The following is a 16,571-nucleotide window of genomic DNA, read 5'->3' as shown; positions in this document are numbered from 1 at the left end:
GGTGGACAGTTGGGCAGAAGGGACAGTGGAGTGGATGGAGGATGAAGATCTGAGAGAGCGGGAGGGATATGGCAAGGTGAAGGAGGTCAGCAAGATATGGCGGGGTGAGGTTATTGATGGCAGATCAGTATTTTATATTGGATGCGATATTGCCCAGGGAGCTAGTGGAGAGGCGTGTCAGTCAAATAATACAGGCGGAAGAGTGCTGGAAAAGCTGTAGTTTTTGAAGCAGCTGTAGTTTTCTTATGACTTGACATTTCTGTGACAATGAAGAGGGGCCCAGAATAGAACCCTGGGGGACACCAGAAGAAATGGGGGACGGATGGGATTTGAATGACTTCCCCTCAGGTACAAACTGAACCACTGGAGAGCTGTGTGTGTCTAATGCCAATGTGGTGCAGTGTGTTCAGGAGGATGATGTGGGAAATGCTATCAAAAGCTTAGATTGCCTGCTGCACTCTGAGTTTTGATAAAAGTATATTTACCCAAAGTGACTCAGGAAGGAAAAAAAAAAAAAAAAACTCCTCCCTGCTTGGCTGAATGGTGAGGGACCGTGAAAGCACCTGTAGGAACTTTAAATGTCTACAATGTCTTCTTTTTTTCAACACAAGATGTCGCCACAGAGCCACCAAAGAAGACAATATTCCATGTTTAGGTTTCGTTCGTGTTTACCACATTTGTATAAATAAATTATATGGGTTTAACTTTTGTCCGAAGACACAAGCCGTAATGAAAACAACATTTAAGAACGTTCAGATTCAAACAATAATGTCATGCTCGTTCGCGTAGGCATACACAGGAAGTCCGCTAACCTTTTTTCCGGGGTTGGTCATGTGATGCTCCCTTTCGCGCAAATTTAGCATTAGGTGGCCACAAATTCGAATTTTGTGCGCTTCTTATAACTGTATTGTGACCAGATTTTGTAGATATTTCCCTTGATGTGATGTCTGTGGCTCCATATGTACCTGTGAAATTAAATTCAGTGGAAAATATAGAAATGTAATCAACGCGCTCATACACTAAACGTCCCCTTTTTACGTACGTCACTTCCGCCTTTCTTTCTGGCGTCCATCTTGCTTCCCGCATGTGTTTGCTGTTAGTTTACAGGTGAGTGCAGGGCTTTTTCACGACTTCTTTCGCCGCGCCGAGTGTTAACACAACGTCTCCCCCTCTGTCCGGGTGTGTGGAATGCGGCTCGAGAGCGGACGGAGAGTTTGTAGCCGCCTGTTTCGCGTCGCTCGGCGGGGCGGCTGTGAGCTAATAAGCTAACTAACGTTAGCCGGCGAGTTTTGGCCTCCAAAACTCAGCCACACCTTTTATTTTAAATTATCAACCTTAGCATGTCGGACCCTGAAGTTTACCTCCCGACTTTAGTAATTTATCAATTTACACAAACTGTTGTGAATTAGTCTTTTTTTGTTGCTTCTAGTGGTGCCTCGTTAGCTTCCAAGCTAAGCTGAAAGTTGCTGTTCTTAAAGCTAACATTCTCGTATCAATAAAGTTGTCTTTTGAATTTGGCACGAAAGTTGTTGTTGATAAAGTTGTAAATGTTCGACTGGTTTGGCTCGTCTTAAAATAACTCGTTTGTTTCCTTTATGTCTCGGTTGATATGAATGAAACACGGACTTGCACTCTCAATCAGCTCGGCAGTCTTGTTTTGAAGTCATGAAAAATAGTTTTGAGAGAAAATTTGAATCGGTACTTTTTTTAAAGTGTATATTGTTTTGTACAAGGTATGTTTTCTAGAAAATAGTTGATATAAAAGTTTGAGAATTTTTTCTAGCAAAAAGGTATTCTACAAAAACAGAAAATTTGTAATTTCATTCATGAGAATAAAGTTGTCTATTTTCAAGAAATGTTTTTTTTTTTTATGAAAACCGGTTTAAAAAAAAGTGGTATATTGAGGTAAAAACAAGTGTTTTTGAGAAAAACATTTTCTAATTTAAATGTGTATGTTTTCAGTGTTTGATTTTCAAATGTTTTCAGTGCTAAAAAGTTGTTTTAAAGAAGGTTGTTTGATACCATTTTTTTTTCTAAAAAAGGGTGTATTTTCTAGAAGAAGCTGTATCTTTTATAGGAAAAAAGTATTTAAAAAAACAACTGAGCATTATTCATCACCATTTTGACAGTGTAGCACGTGTTGGTATTGTCTGTTAATATGACCTAAAGACAAATGTGTGGTTGGGTTATTAAACTCTCCCGCTGCCAACTGCTGTGTTAACTAATTTGTTGTGTTCCCCCTGCAGATGAAAGAAACAATAATGAATCAAGAGAAATTAGCTAAACTGCAGGCGCAGGTCCGCATCGGAGGAAAGGTAATTAACACAAAGAAACACAAGTAAATATAGAAAAAAAATATACCCAGTTGTTTAAATGCCAGGTTTATGTGATATGATAAAATGCCAGGCAAAGCCTACTGGAACATCTTAAGCTTTTGTGGGGTGAGTTCGAATTTGTTTTGGGGTGAGTTCGAATTTTTTGGGGTGAGTCGGCACACACCTACCACCGACTCCCATTTTACCAGTTTCAATGTGGTTGGTGAATCGTCAACACGGCCACGCCCTAGTTAAGAGGGTGTGCACAATTGTTTTTTTCCACTTGAGCTGTACAGGTTACAGGTCACATAAATGGTGGAAACTTTTTTAAAATGTTGACAAAAAGCTGGCATTTGAACAGGGGTGTGCAGACTTTTCCTATCCGCTGTACGTGTGCAATGTCTGCGTTGTTTTAGGGCAGCGCTCGGCGAAAGAAGAAGGTGGTGCACCGGACGGCCACGGCGGACGACAAGAAGCTGCAGTTCTCCTTGAAGAAACTCGGGGTCAACAACATCTCCGGCATCGAGGAGGTACGAGCCCTGCCTGACCCTTGACCCCAGAGCGAGCGACCGACTAACTTATGGTGTTTTGGCTCGGGCAGGTGAACATGTTCACCAACCAGGGCACGGTGATCCACTTCAACAACCCCAAAGTGCAGGCGTCGCTGGCCGCCAACACATTCACGGTGACGGGCCACGCCGAGACCAAGCAGCTCACAGAGATGCTGCCCGGCATCCTCAACCAGCTCGGCGCCGACAGCCTCACCAGCCTCAGGAGGCTCGCCGAGGCCTTGCCCAGACAAGGTGCGCCCACCTTCCCGCCGTAGTCTTCTACACTTTTGGTGCACCGGGTCAAGCGGGAGCCTTTTGATCCCGTGACACATTCTGCGCTGTTTTCGGATAAGTTGAGGAAATATTGGGAGACTTTGGAGGAAAAGGTCACATTTTCAAACATATATTTTATTTAGGTAAAGGTGTCTTTTTTTTTTCTTTTTTTTTCCCCAAAAGAGAAACATATTTTAGGATGAAAAAACACTGGGCCGGCACGATGGATGACTGGTTACCCCATCTGCCTCACAGTTCTGGGGAACTGGCTTCAAATCCCGGCCCCGCCTGTGTGGAGGTTGCATGTTCTCCCCGTGCCTGCGTGGGTTTCTCCGGGCACTCCGGTTTCCTCCCACATCCCATAAACATGCATGCTAGGTTGATTGAAGAGTCTAAATTGCCCGTAGGTATGACTGTGAGTGCGGATGGTTGTTTGTTTCTATGTGCCCTGCGATTGGCTGGCGACCGGTTTAGAGTGTACCCTGCCTCTCGCCCGAAGATAGCTGGGATAGGCTCCAGCAACCCGCGAACCGCGTGCCAACCGGTAAAGACAATGGATGGATGGAAAAAACTGAAAAAGGTGGTGTTTTTTGTCATTTTCGAGGAAGATGTCTAAGCGTGTATTTATAAGTCAGACATTTTTTAGATGTTTTGAGAGGCAAAAGTTCATTTTTGAGAATTGTATTTTTGAGAAAAAAAGAAGTATATTATCAAGAGAAAAAAATTCCAATTAAAAACGCACATCGAGAAGTAATTTTTGTGGGAAACAGTTAAACATTTTTAAGGGAGGTGGTTTCAACCAGTGAGGCATTTTGTGTCGTCGTCCCCCCCCCCCCAAGCTGTGAGGTATTTAGAGGCTAAAGTACATTTCCGAGAAAAAAAATCAGATTTTCAACAAAAAAGGGATATATTCCATTGACAGCATGCAGCAACGTTCCTAAGCTGCAAACTGTTTTCTGCGATGATAACATATTTATCAATACACTAAAAATCCGTAAAATATTATTTGCTCTGTGTGTTTTTAAGTTCAATGGTTTGAAAGACTAACTGATTGAAAGAGGAAACAGAAACACTAATATTTTGAATAAATACTAAATGGAAACTTGTTCTCTTTTTCTGCAGCCACAGACGGCAAAGCGCCCATCGCCACCGTAGAAGAAGACGACGACGAAGTACCAGGTCAGTTCCAGTGATGAGTAATGGCGTTTTTTATATATATATATATATATATAAATACAAAATATTCCCTGTACTTTTTAAAACGAGCATTGTCTTTTTTGTTGAATGACTTCAAGAAACCTCTGCCCAAAACATGTCCGCCACTTGTTCAGAGCTTCTCACCAGCAGTTCCACTCCACTAATGTGTGTGGGGCAAAATATTGTTGTGCGTTTGACAAATTGCCTCGCTTCTTCACATTAGAAAGTTTGTTTAAAAACAGCCCAGTTTCTCGAGGAAAAATATTTTTCAGTTACAAAGGTAATATTAGATTTCTTTAGTTGTTTTTGGGGGGGAAAAGATGCATATTTGATTAGTCATTTTGGAGGCAAAAATATATATTTTTTTCAAATATATACAAAAAAGATTTGTATATATTTGAGAGAAATGTACATTTTTGAGGGAAATAAAATAAAATAAAAGCTTAGTCTTTTAAAAAATATTTTATTTTAGTCCGAGGTGTTTTTCCTGACTTCACCGCTTTTTATTTTTCTTGGTGCGCTTTCAGATCTGGTGGAGAACTTTGACGAGGCTTCCAAGGATGAAGCAAACTAGAGGACCAAGTGGGGACCGATACGTCCGAGTCACAGTGATTGTGTGTAAGATATTTTTCCTCCGCGTTATTGTTCATACGTGGCCTCCTTAAAAAAAAAAAAACAGTGTCTGCAATAATTAAAAAAAAAAAAAAAAGTATAGCTGGTGTCAATCATGTTCAACTTTTCTTTTAACAACCATGCAGACTTACAGTAAAAGAGCTTTTTTACATTTGTCTGTTCTTGGAATGATGTGCAGTACTGTTGTTTAGAGTGGAAGAATAAAAGAAAGATGGAGTGGAAATGCTTGTTTGCATTTGAATGAAAACATCACAAAAGCCACCTTGTGGACTTGCACACATTTATGAACAAAATATATGTTGGCTTGGAAACCACAGCACATTCAAATCAACACAAATATTAAATAAGATGAGCACAATAAATACAAGGGGAGGGACGTCATCCCTCAAATGTGCACATGCCAGGTAACGAAATAAAAAAAATGAAATTTTATTTTATCACATTTACATATTTGTAAACAATTTTATAAAACAATTATATTTTGTAATTACCTGGAATTGAAAGTATATATATTTTTAAATTCTCAATCGTTTTGAGGAAAACTAAAGTTTTATATTTTAGGCATGTTCGATATCACTACAAGTATTCACTCTTGAGTACTCATTGATACTGAGTACGGATGCCACTACTACATTACTTACATTGCCATTAACACAATGACAGATCGTTTTCTTTCTTTCTGATGCATGATTCACTGATGTGTGAAACTGCCAGTGTAGCGCCAACTACTGTTGAGGAGGAGTTCATGTCAGATTCGTTTTGGTGCCCAAAGTATCGGCAGCCTTCGCGACTTTCTGACACTATTTTCAGAAGAAAAAAGTATTTCCTGGGGGAAAAACATCTTTTCTAAGAAAAGTAATCTTTTTGAGCAAAAAGTTACATTATTGGCAGAATAAAAATGTGAAAATTTCAAGGCAAAACGGTGGATATTTTTGACAAATAAAGACGAGTCAAATAAGTAGAAAAGGAGGGACTTCATGCCTACTAAAAAGATCATTGTAATTTTATTTTTAACTACAAATTTACTTGATTTGTATTTTTTTATAAATCAAAATGTAACATTTTGTTCCAATTTAAATTCACATTTAAATGAGTATAATTTAAAAAAACTAATTGTGACAATCATAAATTACAATGTAAGTTTATTTTTCAATTAAATAAAAATTACAACTGAATGTACAAGAAATACAATAACTTAAATTAGAATTAAATAAAACATTTAAAATGAGTAATACATCAAAAGACAAATAAATAACACGGTGACGATTGCCGGTGAGGGGTTTACCTGCACTCACAGGACACTTTTTTTTCCCTTCCTTTTTCTTTAACAGCAAAAAATACAAATGTGCTAAAATGACATGCAAGCAGCACAAGCGAACCAAATGCAGCATGTTGGTGGACATCCATGATGACATCACTCTCGGATGCCCATCAGCAACCTCAGCAGGTGCGCTTCCATCACCTGTTGAACTGCGCGTACACACACACACAGAATATAGCTGCCCTGAAATATTCTATTATTTTTTTTTTGAACAGATAAAAAAAATTCAACAACACCGGTGGTTATAACGAAACAACCCACAAAACAAATAGAAGGCAGCAGTAAATTTTGCCCTTCGATACCAATGTACGTGTTCAATAGGAGGAGGAAGTACAAAAAAAATAAAATAATTTGTTGGGTCAAACCCGAGTTTTGACTTTTTCTTTGTCTTTTTGCCGACGATGGCCAAACGGCGTACGTACCGTTGCGATGTCCCATGGCCACGGCCATGTCCATGGCGTTGAAACCAGAGTCGGACTCCACGGTGGGATCGGCGCCGCTTTCTGCAAATTCACAATTCAAAACCATAATTACTGTAATTTCTCGTGTATAATGCGCATTTTTTACCCTCAAAAATGGTCAAAAGTTAATAGTCAATAGTCAATATACATAGGTATAGGAGAAAGTGAAAAAGTCTTTCACATTTTATAAATGTATGCCACCATCAAGAGGTTATGAAAAAACTACACTTTCATTCCACTATGCCACCGCCCCCTAGAGGGGCCCCCAATCTTTAATTGACGTCTCCGTGAAATGACGACATCGAGGGGCTCATTTCTGCAAACATTTGTCGCTCGAGGAGGTTGCACATAAAGAAATGAGATTCAGCCAGCCTGTGTGTGTGTGTGTGTGTGTGTGTGCGCGTGCGCGTGTGCGCTCACCTAGCAGGAGCTCCACGCAGCGAATGTGATTGCCGTGGACGGCGTAAAGCAGTGGGGCTCCTCCGTTCTGAAAGCAGCAACATGAGCCTCAGGAACTTCCTCAAATAGCACCTTTGAGTTCTTTGTCTTTGTGTGTTTATTTTATCATTATTTTATTTTATTTTTTTACATTTTGTTTGCGGTTTTTGTGTTAGTGTTTTGTTTTGTCTCTCAATTTTGTTGTTAATTAATTTTTTTAACCTAAATTTTAATCTATTTCAATTTTTTATTTGTTTTGTTAATTTCATCAGAAAAAGTAAATTTTATTTTAATTACGTGTGATTAAAATTTGAATTTAACACAAATAAAACTCAACACTACCGCAATACAACAACAACAAAAAACATTAACAGAGAAAACATGAACTTAAAAACAACCTTTTTTTGGTCAAATGAAATGAATGTACATTTTTGTTTTAAGTACATTTTAATTTTAAATACAAATGTCATTTGAAGTTCTATTCAATGATTAGCATTTGAAATTAAAATTGTAATGAAATTTTATATTTTGTCTTAATAAAATATTGAATAAATTAAACTACTTTTTTTATTCGTACTGTAAAATCTATTGTAAACAACTGTAGTTTAAAATTTAATGCAAGTGTAAATAGTGTAAATTAAAGTAATACTTTAATTAATTGAAGTAAAAAAGAATTACAATGAATATACAACAATTAAGGATTAAATTAACCTATTATTCATAAATAAAAAAATGTGTTAAATTACAATAATTGATTACAAATGTAATTACAATAACAATAAAAATTTAATTAACATTAAAATGTAAGAAAATTATAAATTAAGTACAAAAAAAAACAAACAACAAATATGTTTTCCCTTTTGAAAAAATGCACTGAAGTGAAAACTATTTGTCGTCTTTTCTCTTGTGTGAATGTTTTTCTGTTGCTGTGTTTGTGTGTCTCTGTGTTAGCGTTGTGTTCATTGTGCGCGACCGACCCAGTCGTACTCGTTGACGTCGACGCCGCAGTCGATGAGCATCTTGACGATGTCCGTGTAGCCTTTGCTGCACGCCAGCGACAAGGCGCTCTCTCGTCCTTTGGCCAGCAGGTTGGGATCGGCGCCCTGCGCACACACAAACGCGCATCGTCATCATCATCATTATTATGATTGCGTCCCTATCTGATCATTGGTATGAGATTTTCTTACATTCTGGAGCAGAAACTCCACCACGGCAATCTGTCCGTGTGCCGCCGCCCACATGAGGGGAGTGAAGCCTTCCTCGTCCTGCACGTTGATTACCGTCTCTTTAAGAAAACAAACGCGACACACGTGACAAAAAGACGTTATCGGATATTTTTGGAACAGACGGACGACTTTTCCAGACCGCACGGAGTGCGTGCGCACCTTGTTCTATTCTGCTGGCCAGGAAGACCATTTCCCCTTGAGCTGCCAGCTGATGGATGGATAAAGCTGTCAAGACAAATCCAAAGAAGCAGTGCTCGTTACTATTGCAAAGCGGAGGTTACGTCGTGCGGCGGCTTTGCGTTTTTGAGCGCTCGTACAGTGCACGAGGAGCGGCGTGGAGGAGACCTCGTTGCCGCGGTGCTTGTTGGTGAGGGTGGTGGACTGCTTGATGGGCGAGAAGTGCTTGGTGGTGGACGGCGTGTACACGTGACGCACCTGGATGCCCGCCGACGGAGACGTCTGGATGTTGCACTCCGCTGAAAACGCAACAGGCATGCAATGCACACAGTAACACAACAATTGATGATGATAGCAGCTCAGTGTGTAAAATTAAAAAATGATTAAAAACTATGCACGGTAAATATTTCTTTAAAATTAATTTTATCTAGGACTCCAAGTTACGATTATTTTAATAATTGATTCAGCTCTCTTTTTTCCCCCCCATGATTCATCGATTAATTGGATTAAAAAAATAATAAAAAATATTTCAAGGTCCATCACTTTATTTAAAAATAGGACATTATTTCATGTTGACAGTGCAGAAAATGGACGAACTGTCCGTGGTCCGTAGCATCTGTCAGAAAATCGGCAAAAATGTTCATCGTTCTTTTCCAAAGTGGATTTTTGCCTAAGGTCTTATTTTGATTCAACACAAACGATAATCAGCTTGCTTTAATGGAGGACTACAGAAATCGGGGAATGTTTCCTGATGAGAGGCTGAAATTCTGAGGCTTGACAATTTCACATTAGACGTCTCGAAACAAGTCGCCGATTCTCAAAATAGTTGTCAATGAATCATTAATTGCACCTATAACTCAATCTATTTCTTGACTTAAATAATAGTTTTTCTTCAATCACATTTCTAGCAGCAATAATTCATTTTTTTTTTTTAAATCTCTTATTTCATACAGCTATGATTGATGGAGAAATAAATTTTAATATTGTCTATGTATAATTGCATATATATACTGTAAATACATATCTGTCAATTATTTTATATAATACACAGAATGTAAGACAATTATTACAAATAGATTTTCAAAAGACTTATGGATTATAATAATTTGTTCAATATTTTTTTACATTCTGTTTATAAAAATGTATGTTACATACACAAAAAGTTGACAAAAAAAATGATTACATACATTACTGTTACTTTTTCAATGTTTAATTTGTGTGTACATTTATTTACATCAACCATTGTTTATCTCAAACTCAAGGTTTATTGATGAACTGTTAAAATCAAGGAAATATAATTATAGAATTTATATAATAAATATTAATATAATTATGCAGTGAAGACAAATGACAATGAGAATGTAAAATTACATGACGTAAAAAAATTATTTTATTTTACATTTGTTATTGTATTTTCTTATTTGCAATTCTAAATCATTTACACAAAATGTCAACAAAATACAATAACGAAAATTGGTTGAACATTTTCCAATTATTTTTCACGTTGTGTATACGATATACACGAATATATTGTTGTTGTTTTTGGTTTTTTTTACATTTTGTGTACAGTGTACTTAATGTTGTAATGTCTACGCATGTATGTTAAGTGTTAACCTTTGAAAAGCACGGAGGCGACCTCCAGGTCGGAGTTGACCTGGTCTTGGATGTTCTTGCTGTCCTCCTCGTTGAGCGACTTGACGAACCGGGAGCAAACGTTCATGTCGAAGCGGTTGGGCAGGATGAACTTGATGCCCATGGCCACGTTGGGGTTGGCCGCCTCGTCGGCGCCGCTCGCCGGCATCCCCTGCTCTGTTTTGATGGCGCCCAGGTGGGGCAAGACGCCGCCGCAGCCGACGCCCAGGCCCTCCATGTCGTCGGACATGCAACCGGGGGTCTCCGCGGACGCCGAGCCGGACACGATGTCCATTTCTCGGTCACCGACTCCAGATAGCGCCGTTGTCAACACAGACGATAAACACAACAAAAGCTATGTCATATCGTCTCTAAATCAACAACTCGACGGTCCGGTTGGTGACTGAGCTGTAAAATAATGCCAGAAAAATAGGAAACATATAAAAGTGATGTTAAAAAGCACTTTAAAAAACGACTTTCAAGACGAAATTCCGCTATATTATTGACGACCCCATTTTGTTTATTGGACTTCTTCGTTTGCCAACAACGTTCACGCGTGCAAGAGCGCCCTCCACCGACCGAGAGGATGAACTACAGGACAAATGCTCTTTTCAAGGAAACTTTAAACAAAAAATCAGATTCATTACTGTTTAAACATGTTTGAAAATATTAGAAAATATACATCTTATTGATTTAATATAAAATGCACTGATAACTTCTCAATGTACATATTACATTTAATATATAATATATTACATTTTAATACTTAATTAAACTATTAATTACTTACATATAGTCTGTACCAGGGGGTTTAAACCTTTTACACGATGTATCACCTAAAATATATATATATATATATATATATATATATATATATATATATATATATATATATACTTAGCTCTAAGTACCACCATCATGGACAACAATAAAATACAGTAGAAAGGTATTTCTAATACTACTGTAAGCCACTGCAATGAATAAATGTTTTAAAGTCGCTTTACAGTTTGATATTTATTTCAGTGACACTGTCACGTACCACTAGAGGGAGACTTCATTTAGTGAATATTGCAGTATATATTGAACTGTAGTTCAATTGTATTGAACTTTTAAGTACAATACATTCGAATTTAATATTGCATTCAAAATTATACACATTACACACATAATTCAAAACATTTTTAAAACTATGAGACTGAAGCCAGACAATTCATCAGTAACATGTTAAACTCTCAAAACAAAAAAAGCAGTTTATTTATGTTCATTTAATGTTTCGGCTCCTCTTGTGTACTATTTTGGTGTCTGTTTTGTGTTTGTTTTTTTGTAAATTGAATATGTTCAATAAAGGTTTGTGTGAGGGGAAAAAGGCCAGACTTCCGGTGCGGGCGAATGTCGTCGATTGTGCGTAACTATTCTAAACCGCGGCAGGATTTTGGACGAAGAAGAAGAAGCAGCAGAAGAAGTCAGCGGATTCCAGCGTGATGAGGGGCCGCGTCGTGCTGTCGGTGCCGCCGCTGCTGCTGCTGTGCTCGGCCAGCTCGACGGCCATCGAGCCCATCAGCACCAGCATCGCGGTGGGCATGGCGGCCGCTTTGACGGGATTCTTAGCCAGCTACCAGAATATTTTTTACTACTTCCACGAGTGCTGCCGGCCCGAGTGGATCGCCTTCAACAGAACAGGTGACACCAACACATATATGTATATCGTTTTAATGTATAAAGTGTGTATAATGTCCTTACACTTGACCAACGAGTTAACTTTGCAAACATTTTTGTTTAACGCGGATGAGCCTTGGATTGTTGTTTTGTCGCGAATTGATGACGTACACGGAAGTGTCTCGCTGGAACGAGAAAAGCTACTTTCCCTGCCTTCCCGTTTCGTTTTACGTTATGTTCGTTTTTGGAGCACACAAAGTGTTGAAATTCGGCGTTCGACGATGAAAGCCACCCGCGTATGTCTGTGGCTGCACGCTTTCTCCACCGTCGCTGCGCTGGTCGGCGCTTTTGACCCCATTACGACTTCAGTGGTGATCGGCATCGGCGTCGCCTTGAGTCGATCCATTTATAACTATTTACAGGAAAGCTGCGACCGCAAATGGGTCGCCTTCAACTCCACAGGTGAGACGCACTTTTGCTATTATTATCATGATTACCTTTTTGCAATCAACATCAGGATACACAAACACAGTAAGTGTCGTCCGGGCGAGATAAGGCAAAAATATGATACACAAAGGGCACACATGATATACAACACAGACAAAAAAAAAAAACAGTAACACGAAAAACACAAAAGAAAAACGCAAAATGAACACAAAAACATGCAACTCATTAAAAAAAAAAAAAAAAAAAAAACTACAGAAGCATATACAACACTAATACAGGAAAAAAATTAGCACACAAATACTACGCTGGTAAAATTATAAAAAAAAGACAACACACATAAAACACTAACACGCACAAAAAAAAAGCAACAAAAACTGCGTTAAAAGTCCCATAACCAAACTGGCACAAATAACGCAATATCCACACAAACAAACAAACACATAACACACAGACACAAATCCCAAACACAAAACAAAATCACTAACACTACAACAAAACAAATCACTGACTCAAAAACAATACTTACAAACACAATATAAAAGGTGGACCAAATCTAAACTTAAATTACTGACACATACAATACTGTACTAAAAATAAAACACTAACACAGAAACATAAAGCGAGAACATAAACGTACAGACAAGTGGCGAAAATTGGCATGTGCGACCACACAGGGTGGCACACTGGGGAAGTGGCATGCCAAACACGCCCCTCCTGCCCCGTTGATATTTACCAAGTATTCAAATGTTATTTAAACGTGGCGCCCACTTAGAATTTGGAGCCGCAGTGAACGATTCCAATTTTTCGCAAGCGCCCCCTGATGTGTTCGAAATGCTTTGACGTCATCTCTGTGCGAGTCGGGCGTAACATTCTTGGCGGTGGGGTTGTTAATTCTCGTGCATATTGGCGTGGACTAATCAGCGTGGTGCGGGCAGGTCTGAAGGAGGACCTCGGCAACAAGCTGTTCGGGCAGCACTTGGCGTCGCACATCATCGCCAAGGCGGTGAGCGGCTTCATGAACAACGCCAACCCCAAGAAGCCGCTGGTGCTCTCCCTGCACGGCTGGACCGGCACGGGCAAGAACTTTGCCAGCGTGCTCATCGCGGAGAACATCTACAAGGAGGGCATGGGCAGCAATTTTGTGCACGTCTTCACCGCCGAGCTCCACTTTCCGCACGCCGGACAGATGGACACCTACAAGGTACGAAGCGACAATGTGGCCGACATTCTGAGTTGGCTTGCAAAATGTGGGGATTTTCGGAACTTGGAAACCGTAGCATAATTACGATATAGCGTAGCATCATTACGATTTAGCATTACATCACTGTAGCATTGCATTATTATGATTTAGCATTGTGCAATTGTAGCATTGCATCATTACGATTTAGCATTACATAATTGTAGCATTGCATCATTACGATTTAGCATTACATAATTGTAGCATTGCATTATTACGATTTAGCATTGTGCTATTGTAGCATTGCATAATTACGATTTAGCACAGCATAATTATGATTTAGCATTACACAATTGTAGCATTGCATTATTACAATTTAGCATTGTGCAATTGTAGAATTGCATAATTATGGGTTAGCATAACAATTACAATTTAGCATGACATAATGCAGCATTGCATAATTACGATTTAGCATTGTGCAATTATGACTTAATTTTTGAAATTGACTTTTCCTATTTTTTTTGTAACTTGCGGAAACGCCGCCGAGTGAGTGAAGTGGGGGGAAATAAAGAGCAATTTAGTTATTGTAATGCTCGCTCACGTGTGGGCAAGGAGCGCTCTCGTTGCATGGACTTGGATGGATGTTTATATTTAGTCCTTTGTGTTAAATTACACTCAATACCCTGTTAATTCCCATGAAAAATGTCCAAGTTGGAATACAGCGTTCAAGGAGAGAGTCCTGCTGAGAATAAAAAAAATCCGCTAGTAATTAACGCCCCAGTAAAAATCGTAACCAGTAAAAAGGCGTGTAATCGCCATTAGATGGCAGCAAAGCACTAATTAAGCTCCTCAACTCACTTCAACCTAGTTTTTTTTTTTTTTTTTTTTTCTCAATTTCCATCGAAACGTATCGGAAACTTTCTCGATATTCACCTGGAATCTTCCACCCCTGGTTCTGAGGTCGTTGTTGTCGTCGCAGACTCAACTGCAGCAGTGGATCAAAGGCAACGTGAGCAGCTGCGCTCACTCCATGTTCATCTTTGACGAAATGGACAAGATGCACCCGGGCCTGATTGACAGCATCAAGCCCTACCTGGACTACTACGACAGGGTGGACGGCGTCTCCTACCGAAAAGCCATCTTTATCTTTCTCAGGTCAGAAAATTGCTACCACAAAAGCTGTCTTAGCCTCAAAAGAAAGGGGGGAGTAAATCTGATTCTTTAAGAAAAATCATGCAATATTGTAGGAATTTTGTACCACTGAAGAAATAAAGACATTTTTTTTCAAGCATTTTGGTAGTATAAAAGAAGACATTTTACTGGGTGGAAAAAGAGGTAAAAATAGGGGTAATTTTACAAATGAAATGTAAACCGTAGAGAGAGGAAAAAAATGAAAGTATTGTGAGAAATAAAATTAAAAAAAATTCTATTGGGTAAATAAAAAAAAAAAAAGTCCTAATTTTACAAGGAAAACATTTAACGAGTGAAAATTATAAAGAAATCAAAACTTAAATTGAGTAGTTGTGGTTGAAAGTAAAGATTGGAACATTTCAATATATTGTAGTTAAACAAATAAGGTTACTAAAAATTGAGCATTGGGAAAATGTTCCTTGAAAGAATATCATGAGAACTATGTGTAACATTTCGTAAATGTACATTTTCGACTGAAAATTATTGTATTGGTAACATTATTTAGCGATATTTTAAAGCCTCAACTGCTTGACCATTGTCGTAACGTGTCCGTTTGTTGCCACAGCAACGCCGGCGGCGAGAGCATCGTGGAGACGGCCTTAAAGTTCTGGAACGCGGGCAGAAGTCGAGAGGAGATCGAGCTCAAGGACATGGAGACGTCGCTCGCTCTGTCCGTCTTCAACAACAAGAGAAGTGAGTTGACAAAAAAATATTTTTGGACGATTTTCTACAGCGCTATGGTTGAGCTCTTGAAGTTTCTGCATATTTGTTTGACAAACGTGGAAGCCAAACGGAACCTGCAGTCTTTTTTTCACTTACGTGACCCCCCCCCCCCCCAAAAAATGTTCCTTGTAGTGTTTCAAAAAATTTTTTTTAACCCCCTCATATTGTAACTTTTTTCATATTGCTTCAATTCCAACTTAAATAATAATAATGCCCCCTTAACCTGCTTATTTTTTGTATTTAGATTTGTTTTTCATCACAGTGTTGTTATTTTTAGAAATTGGTGATTCAGTCACAGAGTTTTTGCTATTTGCAAGGTTAGTGAATATTTACTGCGCCCAAAAAAAACAAAAAACGCCTCTTGACCATGTTCCCGTGTCGCAGGCGGCCTGTGGCACACGAGCCTGATCGACAAGAACCTGGTGGACTTCTTCGTTCCCTTCCTGCCTCTGGAGTACAAGCACGTGGTTCAGTGCGCCATGGCCGCCATGAGCGCTCAAGGCCTGGAGCCCGACGCCGTCGTGGCCAACAAGGTGGCGCGAGACCTGCTTTACTTCCCCAAACCCGAACGAGTCTTCTCCGTCAAGGGCTGCAAGACCATCGACAGCAAGTGGGAGTACTACGCATAGCGGCGGGACGGACGCCGTGTTTTTTAACATAACTGCGAACACTTTCCGACCACCCGGAAAAACTGAAGCGCTGTCGTCCACACTGAACTTTAAAAAAAGTGATTTCCTTTCATTTGAAAGGGAATCTTGTTTTCCCTTATGTGATTTTTTTAAAACTTATGTTTTCTTTTAGCAACACATGCCTTAATTTGTCATTATTAGCATATTTCCAATTAAATGTTTCAATCACAAAAAAAAGGTAATGACACACCAAACAAATGGACACAAGTTAATTATGTACCTACTGCCATCTAGTGGAAGAGCACTTAATTGTTCTGGCTGTCACTACTGTACATCGCTGGCACAGGATTTGAACCTGGAACCCTCAGGACAGTCATCCTAACCACTAGTACACTGTACCGCCCATGTCATCACTTGTTGGAACACTAATTGTTGCTCGATGTGCTGCTGTTTTGGTTAGCTACGAAGTGCAAATGACATTGTGACCATCATACAATATAAACCTCCTAAATTGTATTCGCGTG

The 16,571-nt window shown here is 39.1% G+C and overlaps 3 protein-coding genes across 5 annotated transcripts; 2 read left to right on the top strand and 1 right to left on the bottom strand.

The window, feature by feature from the left end:
- The first annotated feature begins 1,012 nt into the window (after positions 1-1,012).
- On the top strand, positions 1,013-5,192 carry btf3 (basic transcription factor 3). The gene is made up of 6 exons (XM_061698818.1): positions 1,013-1,107; positions 2,247-2,315; positions 2,732-2,845; positions 2,917-3,118; positions 4,262-4,318; positions 4,864-5,192. The coding sequence occupies exons 2-6, from the start codon at positions 2,247-2,249 to the stop codon at positions 4,908-4,910; spliced, it is 489 nt and encodes a 162-aa protein (XP_061554802.1). The 5' UTR covers positions 1,013-1,107; the 3' UTR covers positions 4,911-5,192.
- Positions 5,193-5,236: 44 nt separating this feature from the next.
- Positions 5,237-10,755, bottom strand: ankra2 (ankyrin repeat, family A (RFXANK-like), 2). 2 transcript variants are annotated; one of them, XM_061698816.1, is made up of 8 exons: positions 10,207-10,755; positions 8,733-8,891; positions 8,575-8,640; positions 8,377-8,474; positions 8,167-8,292; positions 7,172-7,238; positions 6,713-6,793; positions 5,237-6,439 (listed from the first exon to the last, which is right to left on the bottom strand). In XM_061698816.1, exons 1-8 carry the CDS (start codon positions 10,517-10,519, stop codon positions 6,384-6,386), a joined length of 966 nt encoding a protein of 321 aa, XP_061554800.1. In that variant the 5' UTR covers positions 10,520-10,755; the 3' UTR covers positions 5,237-6,383. The 2 variants fall into 2 exon arrangements, with proteins under 2 accessions (XP_061554800.1, XP_061554801.1); XM_061698817.1 differs by lacking the exon at positions 5,237-6,439 and having other exon boundaries at positions 8,177-8,292.
- An 859-nt stretch (positions 10,756-11,614) lies between these two features.
- tor1 (torsin family 1) lies at positions 11,615-16,563 on the top strand. Of its 2 annotated transcripts, none has more exons than XM_061698959.1 (5): positions 11,615-11,904; positions 13,263-13,528; positions 14,484-14,659; positions 15,261-15,388; positions 15,803-16,563. In XM_061698959.1, exons 1-5 carry the CDS (start codon positions 11,706-11,708, stop codon positions 16,045-16,047), a joined length of 1,014 nt encoding a protein of 337 aa, XP_061554943.1. In that variant the 5' UTR covers positions 11,615-11,705; the 3' UTR covers positions 16,048-16,563. The 2 variants fall into 2 exon arrangements, with proteins under 2 accessions (XP_061554943.1, XP_061554942.1); XM_061698958.1 differs by lacking the exon at positions 11,615-11,904 and adding an exon at positions 11,912-12,342.
- Positions 16,564-16,571: the final 8 nt, after the last annotated feature.

This window comes from Phycodurus eques, chromosome 15, assembly GCF_024500275.1.
Source record: "Phycodurus eques isolate BA_2022a chromosome 15, UOR_Pequ_1.1, whole genome shotgun sequence".
NCBI classification, from domain to species: Eukaryota; Metazoa; Chordata; class Actinopteri; order Syngnathiformes; family Syngnathidae; genus Phycodurus; species Phycodurus eques.
This window is presented reverse-complemented; position numbering and strand designations above follow the sequence as displayed.

Bases quoted from the DNA above. Each gene is read 5' to 3' on its own strand.
- tor1 (XM_061698958.1), top strand. From the start codon at position 11,922: ATGTATATCGTTTTAATGTATAAAGTGTGTATAATGTCCTTACACTTG. The intron at 12,343-13,262 runs GTGAGACGCACT...TGGTGCGGGCAG, and splicing joins GGTCGCCTTCAACTCCACAG to GTCTGAAGGAGGACCTCGGC. The intron at 14,660-15,260 runs GTCAGAAAATTG...TTGTTGCCACAG, and splicing joins GCCATCTTTATCTTTCTCAG to CAACGCCGGCGGCGAGAGCA.
- btf3 (XM_061698818.1), top strand. From the start codon at position 2,247: ATGAAAGAAACAATAATGAATCAAGAGAAATTAGCTAAACTGCAGGCG. The intron at 2,316-2,731 runs GTAATTAACACA...GCGTTGTTTTAG, and splicing joins AGGTCCGCATCGGAGGAAAG to GGCAGCGCTCGGCGAAAGAA. The intron at 3,119-4,261 runs GTGCGCCCACCT...CTTTTTCTGCAG, and splicing joins CGAGGCCTTGCCCAGACAAG to CCACAGACGGCAAAGCGCCC.
- ankra2 (XM_061698816.1), bottom strand. From the start codon at position 10,519: ATGGACATCGTGTCCGGCTCGGCGTCCGCGGAGACCCCCGGTTGCATG. The intron at 8,293-8,376 runs GTAAGAAAATCT...GTGTGTGCGCAG, and splicing joins TGGAGTTTCTGCTCCAGAAT to GGCGCCGATCCCAACCTGCT. The intron at 6,794-7,171 runs GTGAGCGCACAC...GTGAATTTGCAG, and splicing joins CTGCGTGGAGCTCCTGCTAG to AAAGCGGCGCCGATCCCACC.